Here is a 20202-nt window from a genome sequence, read left to right on the forward strand (position 1 = left end):
AGAGATCATGAAAGAAAGTACTGTGCAAAGAGAAGGCGTTCGTATGTTAATTGGATATTGATTCCAAATTTACCATTTTAAGATCATAGAAAAAATCACAGAAGGAGTGGGAAAAAATATGGATTTAAAACAATAATTACTTTTTTTAATTACATCCCTCAAATTTAAAGTGGAGTTGAAGAAATTAGAGGGGAGCCAAACTCTTGTCTTTAGAACAACTGTTAAGATTAATTTATATTCATAATCAATCTACATATGCTTCTTTCTCTTTTTTTTGTAGAAAACTACAATTTGAACCCTATAATTTTTACTTTTTTACTTTTTTTCATTTTAGCATTTGTTTTTGCAAAAGCTTTACTTTTTAACACTGAATTTTATTTATTTTATATTTTATTTTCTAGATTTTAAGAGGAGAAAGCCATGAAAAAAGATGGATAAATAAGTTTTCGCAATTTGAGTAAGTATTTGTTTGAAAAACAATACTTCTCGTAAAATTTTATCACTAAAATAAATAAGAAATGACAAAAAAAAAATCAGATTTTTAATTAAAAATACACGTGGTTTACTTTTTTAGTTCGAGTCATTATAGTTTTTGCCATTATTATTTTATTGATACTATATTTTAATCAACGAACCATAATGATGATAAAAAAACTGTTTTTTTTAAAAAAATGTATTATTTAATAAAAAAAACTTGACGGTGAAATAACATTTACTTTTCATATTTTTATATGGTTTTTTATGTGAATATTTATTTTTATTATTTTATAATTAAATAAAAAATATTTTAAAAAATAAAATCATTAGACTTGAGTAGTTTTATAATCTAGATTACAAGTTAGACATATCAATTCATATTGAACCAAGATAATATCATTTCAACATTTAAAAAATAAATAAATTAAAATAATATTATTTTTTAAAAAATTATTAATAAAAATTTAAATTAAATTAAATTTTAATCAGATTTTCCATATTATAAATTAATATATTTAAACATTTGTCTCATAAATAACCAACTCCTAACTAGAACATAGAACAGCTAAATAAATCATCAAGTTGAATTATCAAATGAGATTTAGGTAATGTAAGGGTATGATGATTGTTATTTTTTATTTTTTACATTATTATTTAAAATAATAAAAAAATATTTTTATAAAAAAATACGATACACATTTTCATCAACGAAAACAAAGAGTCTCCTAATAACAACATCATCATAACGTTCTCCGGTAAAGCCATTGGGCAGTTAACTAACTAATGAAAAAAAAAAAAAAGGTCACCCACGATACTGTACACTTCAAACTCAATACGGCACCAAAAGTAGAAAAGAAAAAAGAAAAATACAAAACGGATCGGTTTCGCTTGTCTCACACAAAACCACGTGCTTAATCACTCTAGCCCCACGTGGATCCACATAATCATAATCCAACGGTAGAAACAATGAGAAGTACTAGTTGACAAAATTCGCTGGCTGTACCGACTACAGGCTCCACGAATATTCCATACCACTCGATGTGAACCCTGAAAGCCTCCTCCTCAAGTGAAGAAAGAGATTTTCTATTGACTCAACGTTCTCTCTCAACCTCTCAATTTTTCTGAAGCCTCCGTTTGTTCTTTGGCCGCTTAAAAAATATAATCATCCTCTGAATTTTTTTCTCTGCTCTTTTATTATAATCAGCTCAAGTAATTTAATGGCAAAATCCTTATTCAGTTCAAATCCAAATCCAAATGGGTTTCTGAGTTTGTTTCGATTTATTATATATGTGCAGCTTTTATTTTCACAAAAAATCCCATATTATTTTTCAGATTCATAGTAGAGCTTGTTTCGTTTATTAACGCTTTCTCAATTAGCAATAGTAATAATCCTCACAGCCGTCGGAGATGGGGAAGCGTATGTTCTATCTTTCTCTCTCGCTCTTCTATATTTGTTGAACTTGTCAAATTAGGGTTTTTTTAATTAAAAAACTCGGTCCATTCGAAGAATAATCAAAATTGCGTGCTGTGCAGGTAATAATCAGCGAAAAAATGTTGCGATGTTGGATAGTAGTGATGATAATAGTAGCGTGAGTTCATCATCAACTATCCGTTCTGATCTTATGTCGGTGTCTGGGAGCGACGATGTTCAAGTTGATAAAGATAGTTTACTAGAACAAGCTCTAGATGCTTTGTACGAGAAGAGGTTCGTGTCGGGTTTTTATTTTATTTTTTATGCTCATGTTTGTGATCAATGTATGTTGAATTTGTGGTTTTGTTGTTTTTTTTTTTTTTTTTGGTGTATAAAGGGGTTCGACAAGAGAGAAAGCTTTGGCGGCGATTATTGAGGCTTTCAATACCAATTTGCAGCTCCAATTTGTTGAGAAAAAGTAACCACTTGTATTTGTCGGAAGAACTAATTATGATCTACTGTTACTAATTATCTGCTCAAATTATATATTTTGATTGGTTTGTTGGTGTTGAAGCTAGTTCTGTTTTATCTTTTCTTCTTTTTGGTAATGTGCGGTTAGCAGTCATACTTATTCATTCCTAGTTTCTTACATGTATTTTGTTTTGTTTGTTTCTTCAGATTTGCTACTTTACTGCACCAATGTCTTAATTCCATTAAGAAGGGGTCTAGCAAAGAGATTGCTCTGGCATGCCATGCCATTGGTTAGCCTTGAACCTATCTCGTCACGTCTTTTACCCTTTCTCTGTATTTACAACTCTTACCGATCTTCCATGTCGTTGCTGTAGGATTGTTGGCTCTGACTGTTGGTTCTGGGGATAATGCACGTGAAATTTTGGAAGAATCAGCAGCTCCTATTTCCCAAGCTCTTAAAGCTCAGTCTGATTACCTGAAGACTGTATCGGTATCCATTATTGGCAAATCTTTGGGATTTTAATTGTTCTCCAGTTTTCATTAATTACTGCGATGTTGAATCTCTGTTGTTTTTTGTTGGGTTGTGATTTCAGTTACTGGAGTGTTTGGCTGTTGTGACATTTGTTGGTGCAACTGAAACTGAGGAAACAGAACGATCAATGCAAATCATGTGGCAATTGCTTCATCCTAAACTAGGCTCTAATGTAATGTATCAGTTCTTATTCTTTGCTTTCTCTATGGCGATATTAATGATGCGTCTTCTATCCTTTAATTACTTGATTTGAAAACCACAAACCATGAAGTAAACAGTACAATGCTGTAGTTATTGGTTATGTTTCATCTACAAATCAATTTTCCTATTTCACTTTTAGGTAGTTGCTGTGAAAACTCCTGCCGTTGTGGTAACAGCTGTGGTGTCTGCTTGGACATTTCTCTTGACAACCATGAATGGATGTTCTCTTAACTCCAAAGATTGGCAAGAGTAAGTAAACTATAAATTTGATTTTCCACTTTGTTTTGTGTACTTGTTTTCTTTTATATGGCAATCATTTGGTATTACGAGGGGGGGGGGAGGGGGTGAAATGAAGTTGAAAGGAGAAAGTTTTTGTGATTTTCCCTTGATTTTTTAATATCTAATATTAATTTATCCTTTCTTCTCATACACTTCTCATTTTGGGCCACAAGTATAATTTTCTATAAATTAAATATTGATTTGATTTATATTGGGATTCACTTTTATCCCTAAAGTTTTCATCTCGTACCAAGCATCATAACCTTTCACTCCTTTACACTTCACCTTTAAAGCGTACTCCCTTAACATTTTCCTTCCAAATTTTTAACCCCATACCAAATGCAACCTAATATGGTTTCTTGCATTTAATGAAATTGATTTGACAATCATTTAAGCTATCCGTCCCCACAACATTTTGCATAGTCCATAATGAAAAAGTTGGTGAATAGTTAGTTTTGTCAAGATAGTTGGCTGTACCCATGTCATGGTTTCTAGGATGAGGAACCTAAACTTCAATAAAGAAATCAACTTTTCATTTCTTGCATTTGATGCAGGTCCATTTCTTATCTCTCTACCCTGCTAGATAAGGATGATAGATCTGTACGCATCTCTGCTGGTGAAGCACTAGCTTTGATTTTTGAGACCGGAAGTGTAGAAAAGTTTGCTGCTGAAAATAAAACACCCCCTGATGGCTCAGTTTTAGAAGGAAATAAGTCTCGTGAAGGATATACACGTATACTAGGTCTGAAATCAAAAATCCTAAATCAAGTGAGAAGTCTTTCTGTCGAGGCTGGCGGAAAAGGTTCCACTAAGAAGGATCTTAACAGCCAGAGGAACTTGTTCAAGGATGTTTTGGAGTTTTTGGAGGTAATAATTTGTTCCTTTCCTCGCGAGTCTTACTGTTTATGTGCTTTTGTACTGATGTTAAGTTTTTATGTTTTCAGGATGGCTACACTCCTGAAATCTCAATGAAGATTGGTGGAGATTCACTACAAACATCAACTTGGTCTGAGCTTATACAGGTTTCTTTCTATTTGATCATTTGTTTTATTTTCTATTCATGGTCTTGGTTTGTGTTTATGATTTTCAAGCTCTGTGTCTGTGTTTTTCTAACAGTTGAACTTCTTGAAGCATTTTCTTGGTGGTGGGTTTGTTAAGCACATGCAGGTTGGTTTTCTTGACCTGTCCTCGCCTCTGATGTGATGTTTTGCTTTCATATTTTCCTTCTCAGTGTTGCTTTTATATACTGTTAACAAGTAATTTTGTTTATATAGGATAATGAATTCCTTCATGATGTCTTTGGGTTCACGCCAAAGAGAAAGCATATCCTTGGTGTTGAACATCAAATGTCAAGTGGTGAAAAGGTCAGTCAACTCTCCTTTTCAACTTGGCTGTCTATGACAGTCTTCAATCTGGAATTTTTTTATCTGTCCTAAAGATGTGAGACTGTCTTATGTCTACACCATCTAAACTATTCATCTTCTTGAGTGTCAATAACTCAATACAGTATTTGTTTTTCTTATATTTGGGATATTTGCCTAGGTAAACTTGTTTAGATGGAAATTTCAATTTGATTAGTATTGTGCTAAAACTTGGACATTCTTTAAACCATACTTCCTTTTTATGATAATATTTGGTTGTTAATCCATTTGTGTATTTTTTTTGTTCATATTCAAGTCTAAACTCTTTCTTATCACAGCAAATATAGCAATCTCCACCTCCAGAGCCTTGAAATAATTCCCCCCTTACAAATCTCTTGAATTGAGGCACTGATCAGCAGGTCCAGAATGCAAAGCATTCCTAAGAAATCATGGTGTAAAAATGGTGGCTGGAAAATAGACAAACATTTACTTTTGCTGACGACCTCATTCTTTGTGCCTGTTTTTTCTTCCAAGATATTGATACATTGCATTCCTTGTTACAGAGGATGTTCCGGTCTCCAAACTCAGTCCTCAATAAAGCCAGGACCCAGTTTCTGAACAAGCAGCGGATGCTATCTAAGGTTGGTTCTTTTACATTCAGTATAGTTATTGCACTGGCTTTTCTGGTCACAATTGCTCCTTTTGGTGTGAGAAACATTTCAAAACTGAAGCACCACTGCGCTTTATTCTATATAATTGTTTATTTTCTTGGCATTTTACTTTTACTGGTTACACTTCTTTTTTGGGTGCAAGAATATTTTTTTAAAAAATTTCCCTTGACTTTATTAATTGCTTCTGTGTTGACCCGTCGCTTTCCTGGATTCTGCAGGATAGAAACGTTGGGCATTTTGCTGTTGGTATGGGCGATGAAGATATGTGAGAAAAGGCTTCCACTGGTCATTTATCAGACTGTAGGGTTAATGTTATCGACATCTGTACGAACGAAAGGAATGGATTTTGGGGAAGGCTATGTTGATTTATATACACAGATTATTGCTATCCCAAGTTGAAAGATCAGATCATTCATTTTAATTGTACTGTGTAGTCCTTGCTTGCAATTTACTGCTGAATGTGTTTCCGTTGATTACCATCATTCATTTTATTTTTTGCAAATGGTTTTATTAGATTGATCCATTTCCTGCACCTATTCCTTGAGGGACTAACAAAAAAGAAATTTTATGGATTTAACGCAAGCATGAAACAGCTGGCATCTAGTTGTCAGGATGGACCGTAAGTTACGTATGACGTGAGATAGTGGGTGGTTAAGATGGGGTTTAAGAGGTATGTGGTATTTTCGGTGTGTGGATTGAGAGGAATGTTTTTTACATGGTTTTCAGTTCGATTTTCTATGTCCACTTTTACTAATGATCATGGACTCTAAAGCTTGAGTATTGAATAGCGAGTGCCTCGCTACATAGGTTGTCTAGGGATACTTCCTGGTTAGCCTGGTTGGATTTGATAATTTCATTAAGATTATTTTGATATCCATCACTTAGTATCTCAAGAAATAAAAACCATTAAAAGCATAACTCTCAATTTATCACGATGCGGCTAACACCATTTTTATCATAGGAATAGGAAGGAAATAAAAATCTTTGGCTATTAAAAATGTTTTATAACTCAATTTTTTATTTGAACCTAGATCTTGAAATGTCCGGTCAACTAGACATAATTACCATTATTACATCATTTTATTTTTAAATGCTTAAAGGTCACCCCTCTGATAAACTATGTATAAACTCTCTAGATAAACATTTGATTAGCGGATCTATAATATTTTTTTTGTTTTATATAGTCAACAAAAAATAATTTTATTTTAGAGCAAGTGTTTAATAATATTATTTCTACAATATATATGTATAACTTAGTGTTATACATACTACTTTGTACCTTTTCAATTCTAAACTAATTGTTACAAAGGACACAAATTGTTGAGACTGATTTTGATCAATATGGAATATTCTTAAAGAAATTTCAAAGCCATTTGACTTCCTTTCCAACTTTATCAAAAGCAATAAACTTTGATTTTATTGTGGATCTTATAATACTTGCTTGTTTAGAGGATTTTCATGATATAACAACTCCATCAAATGTAAAGATATATTCGCTAATTTCAAATTCTTAGTGTCAAACATCTAATTAGTATCACTCAACCTTTCAAATGTTGTCGAGTAACTATTATAGTGTAGCTCATAGTCAAAGGTGCACTTTAAATATTTAAGTACACTTTTAATTGCTTTTCAATTATCTAAAATTAAGTTATTGATAAATCTGCTCAAATTGCTAACCAAGTATGCAATACGAGGTCTTGAGCAAATCATAGCAAACATCAAGATTATTTCAATTAGCCTATTACCTTACCTTTATTTTTGGATAGATAAATATTATTTTTAGATAGATAAACACTTATATTCATTTTATTGTCACCTTTACAAAATTTATCGAGAATTTTCACCATATAATGAGATTGAAACAATGTCAATTCATCAGATTTCCTAGCAATGTTCATTTCTATTATGACATTTGTAACACCCAAACATTTCATGTTAAACTTATTAGTTAATATTTTCATAGTAGACTTAGATCATGTTATCATTAATGTCTAAAATAAAAATGTCTTCTATATAAAGATATATAATTATATAACTTTTATTTGTATTTTTTTATATAAATTTATTTATCAGATTCATTGATTTTTAACTCATTTGACAGAATAACATTATCAAAATTTTAACTTCATTTTTTAAGTGCTTGTTCCAAATCATATAATGATGTAACAAGCTTATAAACTTTCTTTTCTTGGCCATTAACAAGAAATCCCTCATGTTGATACATGTAAATTTCTTAATCAAAGTCATCACATGTAAACTTTTTAACAAATTAACCATTTAATAAAGTTTTTTTTACACTTATCTAATATATTCCAAGTTTGTTAATAGTTGTGATGACTATTAATGTTCATATAGAAACTATTCTAGATATAAACAAATGTGTTAGAATAGTCCATGCTTTCTTGTTGTTTGAATTATTTAACAACAAATGTTGCTTTTTATTTGTCAATAGTTTCATCTAGTTTCATCTTTCTTTTAAAAATCTATTTATAGTTTAATGGTTTACTTTCAAGTGAAAAATCTACTAGTTTTAATATGTATGTTTATTCATATTGAATTTAATTTCATTATTGATTGTCTCCTACTAATATAAAGTTTTGCCTTAAAATATCTTGAGATTTATTTTTTAACAAGCATGTTAGTAAATGAATATATTTTTAAATAATATAGTATTTTTTGATTTTTTTATAACATTAAAATGAATATTCTTAACATTTTATTTATATACAAGAAATCAATATGCACTATTATTGTAAACATATCGGATAAATACAAAATTTAAAATTTTAAATTTTATTTTTATTTTTTTTAGATGAAGTATTATCACTTATACAAAACACCCACATATTTTAAGGTGTTTGTATCTTTCCGCGATTTATCAAGTAAAGATAACTCTCGAAAAAGAAATCTACTCATTCAAGGTGGTATCCATCAAATTTGAGCTAAATTGTCATTGTAAAGGATTGGTTATCGTCTTGCGACTTGACATATTTCTTAGTTTATCACTTGATTTATGCAGGTTTATTGTCTCGCGGTTTTTTATATAAAATATTGGTGACAAAACTAAAATAAAATGCTCACGAAGAAAAAGAAAAAAAAAACAAATTAAATGCTCATGTTATCAAGCTAAATGTTGACCCCCTCGGCACTGGTTGCTGACTTGCAACATGGGATGCTACCAGTTAACTGAGATGAATCTGACTTGTCAGCAATCTGCATGACTTGGATTGACATTTGGTGTGATGAGTCAGCACGTCGACAATCCATCCAGGGGAATGTTTAAGCAAGAACGAAAACATTTTAACGAAGAAATTAGATTTTTGTAGAAACACAAACCACTTCTATATATGAGTTTCATTTTCGAAGACTTACGGGAGAGTTGAAGAGTTTTAACAAAATATATATACATTCCAAGTGGTCAAGTTTCTAAATCCACGCTTCCCACCTCTGCTAACATATCTTTCCCAAGTCTTTTGACCATGCCAAATTTCATGTAATTAAACGTGTAAATTTACCATGACAGCAAACTTGAAGCAATCCTCCTCCTTTTCTGAAACAATCCATTTGATATCAATGCCAGTAAGGTTATTTTAATCTGAAATGTTCACACAATTTCCTCTAAAGAAATTGGAGAGAGAAATGTCCTCAGACTTCATCAGAACTGTTTCGGGTGAAAGTAAAAAAATAAAAAGGCATGGATTCTGATGAGCTGTATCAATGTTTTAATAAAAAAGAAGAAGAAGGAAAGTCTTCATGTTGAACGAGGTATTTTATTGTACAGCATGATGGGAGCTGAATTATCATCCATCAATGACCATAAGCAAAAGCTGTCGCCTGCTTCTACAAACATGTGATGGTGAAAGTCATTGGTTTAATAAAGTAACAAACGCAAGAAGCAGATCGGGCTGGATTGCTATAATATAGAAACACGTTGGTTGTTTTTACTCCGCGTGATATATTGCAGGCAGGGATTTATTTATTATAGTAGATATACTTATTCTTTTCTCATTTCTAAAATGTTGATAAATTAACGTTAAAAAAAGGTTTCCAGCAGCTCCTTCCACGCTCATAGAAACATAGAGAGCTTCTGGTTGAGTCCATTATCTATTCCATTGTAAGCCAGAGGTGCATACATCCATAGATCATCCGAGCTCAAAAGCTGCAAATAATTAATAAGATTGAGCTTAACATGTGTATTCAGATAGAGATTGATGATTTATTTGGCAGCAGTGAGGGACTAATATGAGCCTTTACCTTGATTTGAAGCTGCAAAAACTTTACGTAATGCACAGCCTCTTCTAGCATCGTGCTGATATCAACCTTGGTTCCGTTAGGGACAAGATTCTGCAAGATTTTCAGTCTCTCGTTTATCCTCTCCCTTCTTTTCTGCAGGATTGTTATAAAGACCATGAATAAAATGCTCAAAAGATTGCTCCTTGTGTGCTAGCATAAGTGCGCGCGCGCGCGTTTTCATATGAAAGGAATAATTAGTATCTTACCCTTGCATAAAGGCTCTGGGGGTCTGTGGCAGCTCCCCTAGCAGCTCTTGTTTTTCCATTGGAATTGTTAACTCCAGAAACCTTGGAATCAGAATCCTGAGAGGCATTGTCCTCATCTGAACTACAACTGCTGGAACTTTGACCGTCTGGTCCAGCATTACTCTCTTCTTCATCGTGGCTAATATCTGGTGCATTCTTTTGATTTTTTTTTGACTGCACAACCTTCCTACTCTTTTGCACCTGCATTATAAATCATAATAATTTAGAAACTAGTACAGCAAGACAAAACTCCACCATAAAAAGAATTACTGTAGCCTTGAATCCATGTACTCACATTTCTTGTAACCCGGGCTTTTTGCTTCATGTCGTCCAATGTGTTGGCTATTGGTTCTGGAACATCTAGCTTCCTTTTGAGCTGCAATCCCTTGGCCAGAACATCATTAGCTGCTGGCTTCAGATTATCATCTGAATCTCCTTTTTTGTCACCGCTCATATCTCCATTCATACAGGCAGTTTCTGCCACTGCAATTTCAGGAAAAAGTGGCATAAACAAGCCAATATTTTCCTCATCCATGATTGAAATATCCATGGACATGGAGTTATTTTTCGTAGCTTGAATGGGATTAGAATCATTGAACAAGTAGGATTCATGGCTGGAATAGGGAAGAAATACACTACTGCTAGAAATACTGTTATTACTACTTTCTTGAGAATCAAAATGCAAATTGGGTTTGGGAGTATGCCAACAATAAAACAAACTCTCGTCCTCAGCCATGCTCGCCTCCGATTCAGGAGCAGGGAAGAAAGCTGATGGGATTGTAAAATGCAATCCTTCATCAGTATCCTGAAGAAAAGAGCACTGACCAAGTAATTCTGGGGTGCTATCAGGCTCTTCCATGGAGAACATTCCGCTGAAGTTCCATAATTCTCCATCAGGAAAGGCTTCCGTAGCCTGCGTATTCATTTTACAATTAGAAGCTGTGGAGAAATCAAGAACGAGGCTCTTATGTTTCTGTGGTGACGCCTGCTAGTTAATTGAAGCTCGATTTCGCTTGAGAGAACCAAAAAACTAGGGACAGATTTATACCCATGCACCATAAAAGAAGGTCACTAGCAGGATTGACTTCATCTTCTATATAAAAATTCTAAATTTCTAATGATTACCCGGGTGCAGGTCCTAATTCTCTGTAATTGAACTCAGGTGTCCATTGTGGGGCCAATACCAGGCAAAGTACAACTAAGACGGCACCAAGTTCATGCAATGATAGATTAAAATATCAGAACAGCTTCAAAGCATCTTATTTCTGATAAACTGCAATTAAGATGACTAAACTGTCATTAATTTACTCTCTAAATGACAAATGTAGTTAGGCAGAGAATGAGAGCATGCGTTCTGAGAACTTGAAAATGTCAGAACGTGGGGCTGTCTTCTACTCATCTTGAATATAATAAAGAGGAAGAATTCTGTTGGAGAATAAACAAAACGCGGCCATAGGACGGCCTGATCGTGGAGATGACTGCGACATTGCCATAAAAAAAACGCAAAACCCGACACGTTAACCGTCGAACTCGTTCTTTGTCTCCTCAATTGCTGCTTGAACCTAATCAATGTTCCTCAGCTCAGTGTTTATATATATATATATATTATAGGCAATTTATCAGTTTAATTACAGCTCCACTCAATACACAATTTAGTTACTATCTTGTAAGTTAATAACGCTATTTACCAAAAACGTACATTAATGGGAATAGTGCCACACTTACAAATCTGAGCAGCTTTCACCGCCATGAATCGCAAAACCACCAAACAATGGGTGATGAGTGGCTTCAGCCTTGTTGTCCGTGGTTTACGTTCCACCTCAACTTAACAACTGTCTTTGTCCATGGTTTTCTTCTTATTCACTGCAGATTGTTTATATTATTAACCTTATTATCATATCCATCATGAGTACGATTGATTTAAAACGCTACATTTACTGTGCTAGTGCTCTTCTCGTGCATTTGACAATACATAGATGAGAATCTTGACGAAATAAAATAGATGATCAGAATCGTCTTCAAGAGAAAACAAAAGAAAATGAGAGTAATCAACATATCTTTTAGCTTAGTGAAGAAAATTAAGCAGATTACAATGCAATGTCTCCAAATAAACAAAAGTTATACACCTCTATATATTCTGGACAAGAACAATCTCTCTATGAAAGCCCAAAAAAAACAGCTATCACACCTTCACCACCTCCTTAAATATAACTGAAGCCCCATATTTGCCCCTCATAGCAATCCCTTTAGATTACCTTAACAGAGCCATGAGCACACCCTTAATTCCGGCAATTGATGCGCATGATTTCCTCTTGTCAGACAGGGACGGTTTCCTATGTACGTTGCTTTATTTATTGTGCTTACGTGAAACTAAAGTTCCATGTGTATATTCAACAGGTATTGGCTGTGCTTTTCAAAATCATCACCGCCATTGCACCAACCTTGCAAGAACTAAAACCCTAAAAATCCCAAGAAATTGGAATTTTAAAGAGACAACGATGGAGAGAATAAAATCTACAAATAACAGCACATAGTGGAAAAATAAAAACCTTAGAGATGTGATCTTGTTGCCACCCATTAATTAACAATATGCTGGCTAGAAGGACAACTATTTCTGCTTTCATCAAACTACTACCTGATGGGCTAACAAAAACAAAATGAATACCAATTTCATTTGGGCCAACCCAAATTGATAGGGTTGAGAAGATGACCCTTCTGTTTGGGCCTAAACCCAAATAACACCAACCAAACAAAAACAAAATAGAGAGAACAGAGAAGAGAAGAGAAGAGAAGGAGGGATATTGAAAAAATAGCATGAAATCGAGGCAAGGAAAGAAAAAGAAAAGAAGAATTAAAAAAAAAAAAAGACACATTAGAGCTGCCATCAGCTCATGTGTTGTATTCTTGAAAAGATTTTATGAAGATAAATTCAATTAAATCGAAGAAAAGCCATCTTTGAAGCTGGAGGTGAGCCACATGCGTCTCTAAAAAAGAATTGGACGTGACTCACATGTTGGCATATGTGTTATATGCACAAGCTAATTTCCTTTTCTATCCTCTTTCAGTCTTTAGTTTCTTTAAAAACTCTACAGATCATTCATTAAATTTTTTTGACAGATAGAATGCAATGCATAGAAAATAAAAAAAAATATATTATGAGATGAATGCTTGCGGCTGTTCAACTCTCTAATCCCCATGCTCGGTAGCCCAAGAAATTGCTCTCCAGCCCAAACACTCGTTCCAATTCATTGCCTCAACAAGCTCCACATGAATTTTCAATGACTAGCAGATACCACAACGCAGTATTACAACCTGTGCTTACTTATAACTTTCTTGTTAATTATTATCTTCCGTGAACTTGTCTTCTCAATGAGCATCAATCACTTGTGAGTGCCAACCCTCCCCACCATTTGCATAATAATACATAACAACCAATAACTCATTTTTACATATAAAAAAAAACAATTATTTTTTATTATTATCCCCTACAAGTGCACATTTTATCTAGTCAGCTCATGGGATCAAGGTATATAAATACCTTAGGTCACTGGATAAACACACAAGGCCAACATGAGTTTATAATATTCACTTTTTAAAACTCTTGATTTATACTCTCCTTTTCTCATTTAGTTAATTGACTTAAGTATCTCTTGATATCTTTGTCATATTCTTCTTCTTTTTTTATTTAGTTAAGTGACTTAAACATCAAAATATTATTTTTGCAGAAAAGCCAGAAACGATCGACCTATACTTCAACTTCAGACGCGGCCATGAAAAAGCCCATATTAATTTAAGGTTTTTACAACTTTATCCCTAACGCAATATTATTTTGTCTTTGATTACCGTTAAGATCTTAGAGAGCCTCACGTCTTTCTTTTAATCTGGTCTTTATATATACTTGTAAATTTCATTTGGCTAGCTTTTGCATATCAAACTAATTAATCCTTCCATCTGTTTTAGACGGATCATTCTCGTTAATAAAGTTCTTACATGAATATACACGTGCAATTTGGAGTTCAAGCTTTTTCGCTTTTGGATCTAAACCTAATTTTATTCCATGTAAATGCATCAACACCAACATGTTAATTTGATCCAATATACAATGGATCGTATAAGATGAAATAGATTGTGTAATATAATGATTCATTAATTACATCCGTATATTTGTTTTCGTAATTTTTTAATTGTAATGGAATGGATAATTACAAATGAAATGACTAATATCAGTTTAATTACAGCTCCACTCAATACACAATTTAGTTACTATCTTGTAAGTTAATAACGCTATTTACCAAAAACGTACATTAATGGGAATAGTGCCACACTTACAAATCTGAGCAGCTTTCACCGCCATGAATCGCAAAACCACCAAACAATGGGTGATGAGTGGCTTCAGCCTTGTTGTCCGTGGTTTTCGTTCCACCTCAACTTAACAATTGTCTTTTTCCATGGTTTTCTTCTTATTCACTGCAGATTGTTTATATTATTAACCTTATTATCATATCCATCATGAGTACGATTGATTTAAAACGCTACATTTACTGTGCTAGTGCTCTTCTCGTGCATTTGACAATACATAGATGAGAATCTTGACGAAATAAAATAGATGATCAGAATCGTCTTCAAGAGAAAACAAAAGAAAATGAGAGTAATCAACATATCTTTTAGCTTAGTGAAGAAAATTAAGCAGATTACAATGCAATGTCTCCAAATAAACAAAAGTTATACACCTCTATATATTCTGGACAAGAACAATCTCTCTATGAAAGCCCAAAAAAAACAGCTATCACACCTTCACCACCTCCTTAAATATAACTGAAGCCCCATATTTGCCCCTCATAGCAATCCCTTTAGATTACCTTAACAGAGCCATGAGCACACCCTTAATTCCGGCAATTGATGCGCATGATTTCCTCTTGTCAGACAGGGACGGTTTCCTATATACGTTGCTTTATTTATTGTGCTTACGTGAAACTAAAGTTCCATGTGTATATTCAACAGGTATTGGCTGTGCTTTTCAAAATCATCACCGCCATTGCACCAACCTTGCAAGAACTAAAACCCTAAAAATCCCAAGAAATTGGAATTTTAAAGAGACAACGATGGAGAGAATAAAATCTACAAATAACAGCACATAGTGGAAAAATAAAAACCTTAGAGATGTGATCTTGTTGCCACCCATTAATTAACAATATGCTGGCTAGAAGGACAACTATTTCTGCTTTCATCAAACTACTACCTGATGGGCTAACAAAAACAAAATGAATACCAATTTCATTTGGGCCAACCCAAATTGATAGGGTTGAGAAGATGACCCTTCTGTTTGGGCCTAAACCCAAATAACACCAACCAAACAAAAACAAAATAGAGAGAACAGAGAAGAGAAGAGAAGAGAAGGAGGGATATTGAAAAAATAGCATGAAATCGAGGCAAGGAAAGAAAAAGAAAAGAAGAATAAAAAAAAAAAAAGACACATTAGAGCTGCCATCAGCTCATGTGTTGTATTCTCGAAAAGATTTTATGAAGATAAATTCAATTAAATCGAAGAAAAGCCATCTTTGAAGCTGGAGGTGAGCCACATGCGTCTCTAAAAAAGAATTGGACGTGACTCATGTTGGCATATGTGTTATATGCACAAGCTAATTTCCTTTTCTATCCTCTTTCAGTCTTTAGTTTCTTTAAAAACTCTACAGATCATTCATTAAATTTTTTTGACAGATAGAATGCAATGCATAGAAAATAAAAAAAATATATATTATGAGATGAATGCTTGCGGCTGTTCAACTCTCTAATCCCCATGCTCGGTAGCCCAAGAAATTGCTCTCCAGCCCAAACACTCGTTCCAATTCATTGCCTCAACAAGCTCCACATGAGTTTTCAATGACTAGCAGATACCACAACGCAGTATTACAACCTGTGCTTACTTATAACTTTCTTGTTAATTATTATCTTCCGTGAACTTGTCTTCTCAATGAGCATCAATCACTTGTGAGTGCCAACCCTCCCCACCATTTGCATAATAATACATAACAACCAATAACTCATTTTTACATATAAAAAAAAACAATTATTTTTTATTATTATCCCCTACAAGTGCACATTTTATCTAGTCAGCTCATGGGATCAAGGTATATAAATACCTTAGGTCACTGGATAAACACACAAGGCCAACATGAGTTTATAATATTCACTTTTTAAAACTCTTGATTTATACTCTCCTTTTCTCATTTAGTTAATTGACTTAAGTATCTCTTGATATCTTTGTCATATTCTTCTTCTTTTTTTATTTAGTTAAGTGACTTAAACATCAAAATATTATTTTTGCAGAAAAGCCAGAAACGATCGACCTATACTTCAACTTCAGACGCGGCCATGAAAAAGCCCATATTAATTTAAGGTTTTTACAACTTTATCCCTAACGCAATATTATTTTGTCTTTGATTACCGTTAAGATCTTAGAGAGCCTCACGTCTTTCTTTTAATCTGGTCTTTATATATACTTGTAAATTTCATTTGGCTAGCTTTTGCATATCAAACTAATTAATCCTTCCATCTGTTTTAGACGGATCATTCTCGTTAATAAAGTTCTTACATGAATATACACGTGCAATTTGGAGTTCAAGCTTTTTCGCTTTTGGATCTAAACCTAATTTTATTCCATGTAAATGCATCAACACCAACATGTTAATTTGATCCAATATACAATGGATCGTATAAGATGAAATAGATTGTGTAATATAATGATTCATTAATTACATCCGTATATTTGTTTTCGTAATTTTTTAATTGTAATGGAATGGATAATTACAAATGAAATGACTAATCATATTACAAGTGATAATGAGTTATATTTACAAGAGAAAAAAAAAGGCTATATAATGAACTATTACTTGATTAAAAGTAAATTATATATGAACTTGATTGCAAGGAAAAAAAAACTGTTATGAATACTAAAATTGTATTTTTTTTCATGAAAAAATACAAGGAAAAATTCAGAATCAATAAAGACCAATACGATATTTAAAAAAAAATAAAAGGATTGGATGTAAACTTATGAAAAACTACATTGCATTGTAGCAATTTATGCTTTCCATATTTTTCTTTATATTAATTTATTATTAAAGAAATATATTACACAATTAATTATATTATAGCATGACATCTATACAAATAATTATTAAAATCATTAAACTAAGATAAGCTCAAGGGTAGAAAACAAATTGGATAAGTTAATTCAAATACATTTAAAATAAAATAAAACAACATCATATTATGATAGCAAGCACCACAATATTGTGCTAATGTTGTGATATATGCAATATATTGCACCCTTGTTATTATACAGAAAAAAATAGTTATTATAATTAATTAAACCTTCTATTATTCACAAAATTTGTTAGTATCAGAGCCTCCTTGTGTTATTGCTCTTAATGCATGGGTCCTACAAATAATTAAATCGTGGCCTCCACAAATCAGTCTACTATGCTAACTGTTAAACCATCCCAGATAGTAAGTATCATTAAAGAAAAGTCCTTGCTGCTGTAAGAAATAAGAAACATTTGCTATGACAAGGTACGTATTCTTCTACCTAATCAACCAATGAAAACGAAAGAAAACCCTACGTTAATTTCTTAGATAATATTTAAATGGTTAACAGGTGACATTTTTTTTAATTAGAAGAAACCTAACTTTTTAGAAAGTATATTTTATAGATTCATAAAAGTAAGTAATATACTAATTATCTTAGATTTTTATAAAAAATACATGTTTTAATAAGTAAGTAATATACTAATTATCTTAAATTTTTATTAAAAAATACATGTTTTAACTTAAATTCAAAACCTATTATACAAATCTCAAGTATTAATCATTACACTACGTGTCTCTTAAGGACAATTAACAGGTGACATCTCTTCCAGGAGGGAGAATAGCCTTTTTCTCAAATGAAGGAAGATTAGATTTTGTCGTCCAAAGTGACGATATGGGACCGTACCAAATATTTTCTTACAATAAAAGTATAATCTTGTATAAGTTCCTTACTTCATCACACCTGAGGATTGTATACATGAGCTTCTAGTAAAATTCTTAAATTTTAGAGATTGTTTAGTTATGGTTATTTTTGAATTAGCTTTTCATATTAAAAGATATATTAATAATATTTTTATTTTTAAAAATTATTTTTAATATTAGTATATTAAAATAATTTGAAAATATTAAAAATATATTAATTTGAAGTTAATAAAACATAAAATAATTTAAATTTTTTTAAAATATTTTTAAAATACAAAAATAAACGTGTAATTAATCATCAATATGTTATTAAAGCATTAGCTGCACAACATCAAAAATACAGTTTGCAGCCGTGTCAGCAACAAATGAAAAAAAAAAAAAAAAGCATGGCAGTAGGCGCAGCCAACCCTAGGGGTTGGTGGCCCAACCGAGAGAAGGGAACGGGGAGAGAGGTGGGAGATGAGAGAGAAGAATAGAGAAAGGAGGATAAAATAAAAGAACGAGGGCTAGAAGTTAGCCCAAACCGAACCCTCACCGAACCAAGCCTAATCTAATTCGCTCCTAGCCAAACCCAACCGAGGGTAAGAAGAAGGGGTGGGGGAATTCAAGTCTAACCGAACCTAATCCTTTCTTAGTCAAACTCAAACTAAGATAGGAAAGAAATGAGGAGGGGAGAACATCCAAGCCCAACCGAACCTTCTCCAACCCTGGCCTCATGGAACCCTGTACCTTGTAAAACAGCTAAGAAAAACCCGAATTTGTTCGAAGTTTTTCACGATTTCAATGTTTAATTGCAAATTTGCAATCAAATATTTTGTTTTGTTTTTTTCTGATCCCAACCGAGTTTGCAACCACACGTACGATTACGACCTAAATGCGCAAGATTCATTTTTGCAACAAATTTGTGGCTGCAGAATCACTAAGGTCACAGATTTAGATGTGGATGCAAAACAATCGTTTGCTAGTCGATTGCTGTCTCTTTCTTAAAAAAATTACAGCCCGATCACACGATCTCTCCTTCTCTCTCACAATCTCCAGCCACCACACCCACCTCAAGCTGCCACCTCTCCTCAAATGTTATTGCCTCCATCACGTGCTAGAGGTGAACATTTCTCTTTCTCCATCCAGATCTCCCATGTCCCTTGGGTTTTGTCTAACAATATCGTGATGGTTTTTTAATGTTTTTCTTGTTGCTTTTCTCTGTTGACTCCTTTCCTTGAGTTTATTGTTAGCTTCTTCTGTCTTGCTTCAGCCAGTTGTGTTGGGTGGGAGCTTGCTTTTCTGGTTCAGTTTGCTAGTCGGGTTTGCTTTCTCTAATTTTTCCACATTGTTCCTCAACTCATTTCCAAATCTAATAATGGTTGTGCTAGATTATGTATTTATTTTCTCTCTTTTTAAAAAAAGATTTTTAGCTGTCCATTTTGGAGATGGCAAGGTTTTTTTTAACTCTCATTTACTTGTTCAGAGTTTCTAGTCAGTTTTGGGGTCTAGTTAGCTATCCATGACCCTTATTATTTTTTTTGCCTTGGTTTCTATTCTTTTGATTGAGGGGGCACGCATGACGTCGTGGGCTGGACAAAACTTTCTCTAAGCAACCAACAAAAAAATGCTCATGAAATAGTTGTGTATTTAAAAGCAGCAAAAAAAATTTTAAAAAGAAAATTGTCTTGTTCAAAACTAAATGATCATGTAAAACTCATAATCAAGCGCATAAGATTATTAATTATAAAAAAACATTAAAAAAATCCAAACCAACCAATATAAATCTTTCTAATTAGTGACCAAAGATTAACAAAGTTCTAATTAATATAATTAATAAAATGAAGAGGGATAAAATTAAAAAAAAATAGTATAAAAATAAAAAACAAAACAAAAAAAATAATAAAATATAACATAATAAAATAAACTAAAATATTAGGAAATACAATTAAAAAAATAATTTAATTAAAAAAATAATTAGAAATAAAATATTAATATTCAAAGAATATGAACAAAATCTTAAAGGTGAAAAAAATTAAAAGATAATTAAATTGGAAAAAAATTCAATTTGATTGATAATTGAAATAAAAGAAATATTAATAAAAAATAAACCAAATCTTAAAAAAAAATTAAAAGTTATTTAGAAAATATATATAAAAAATACTCTGAGATTGAGGAGGAGAGAAAAACAAAATTACCATTAATGTAAACCCTGATATTTGTTTTGCCACACGCGATGTTCAGGAACAAAGGGGACATCGTGAGAATTAGA

General features: G+C 32.6%; 2 protein-coding genes across 4 annotated transcripts; one reads left to right on the forward strand and one right to left on the reverse strand.

Moving 5' to 3' along the window:
• Positions 1-1507: 1507 nt before the first annotated feature.
• LOC105120564 (interferon-related developmental regulator 1-like) lies at positions 1508-5889 on the forward strand. Of its 3 annotated transcripts, XM_011018819.1 has the most exons (13): positions 1509-1894; positions 2011-2182; positions 2286-2366; positions 2567-2649; positions 2734-2849; positions 2953-3063; positions 3232-3341; positions 3926-4238; positions 4316-4393; positions 4488-4538; positions 4646-4735; positions 5296-5373; positions 5622-5889. In XM_011018819.1, the coding sequence occupies exons 1-13, from the start codon at positions 1885-1887 to the stop codon at positions 5670-5672; spliced, it is 1344 nt and encodes a 447-aa protein (XP_011017121.1). In that variant the 5' UTR covers positions 1509-1884; the 3' UTR covers positions 5673-5889. The 3 variants fall into 3 exon arrangements, with proteins under 3 accessions (XP_011017122.1, XP_011017123.1, XP_011017121.1); XM_011018820.1 differs by lacking the exon at positions 2286-2366 and having other exon boundaries at positions 1508-1894; XM_011018821.1 differs by lacking the exons at positions 5296-5373; positions 5622-5889 and adding an exon at positions 5071-5277 and having other exon boundaries at positions 1508-1894.
• Positions 5890-9314: 3425 nt separating this feature from the next.
• Positions 9315-10484, reverse strand: LOC105120565 (transcription factor bHLH54-like). Its single transcript, XM_011018823.1, has 4 exons — positions 10237-10484; positions 9903-10142; positions 9658-9789; positions 9315-9562 (listed from the first exon to the last, which is right to left on the reverse strand). Exons 1-4 carry the CDS (start codon positions 10474-10476, stop codon positions 9470-9472), a joined length of 705 nt encoding a protein of 234 aa, XP_011017125.1. The 5' UTR covers positions 10477-10484; the 3' UTR covers positions 9315-9469.
• Positions 10485-20202: the final 9718 nt, after the last annotated feature.

This window comes from Populus euphratica, unplaced genomic scaffold (genome assembly GCF_000495115.2).
Source record: "Populus euphratica unplaced genomic scaffold, PopEup_1.0 scaffold6.1, whole genome shotgun sequence".
In the NCBI taxonomy this organism is placed as follows: Eukaryota; Viridiplantae; Streptophyta; class Magnoliopsida; order Malpighiales; family Salicaceae; genus Populus; species Populus euphratica.

Excerpts from the sequence above, each read along its gene's own strand:
- LOC105120564 (XM_011018819.1), top strand. Across the intron at positions 3,064-3,231 it reads ATCCTAAACTAGGCTCTAAT|GTAGTTGCTGTGAAAACTCC; the intron begins GTAATGTATCAG and ends TTTCACTTTTAG. Across the intron at positions 3,342-3,925 it reads AACTCCAAAGATTGGCAAGA|GTCCATTTCTTATCTCTCTA; the intron begins GTAAGTAAACTA and ends CATTTGATGCAG.
- LOC105120565 (XM_011018823.1), bottom strand. The coding sequence starts at position 10,476 with ATGGATGAGGAAAATATTGGCTTGTTTATGCCACTTTTTCCTGAAATT. Across the intron at positions 10,143-10,236 it reads AAGCCCGGGTTACAAGAAAT|GTGCAAAAGAGTAGGAAGGT; the intron begins GTGAGTACATGG and ends TTTATAATGCAG. Across the intron at positions 9,790-9,902 it reads CCCAGAGCCTTTATGCAAGG|AAAAGAAGGGAGAGGATAAA; the intron begins GTAAGATACTAA and ends ACAATCCTGCAG.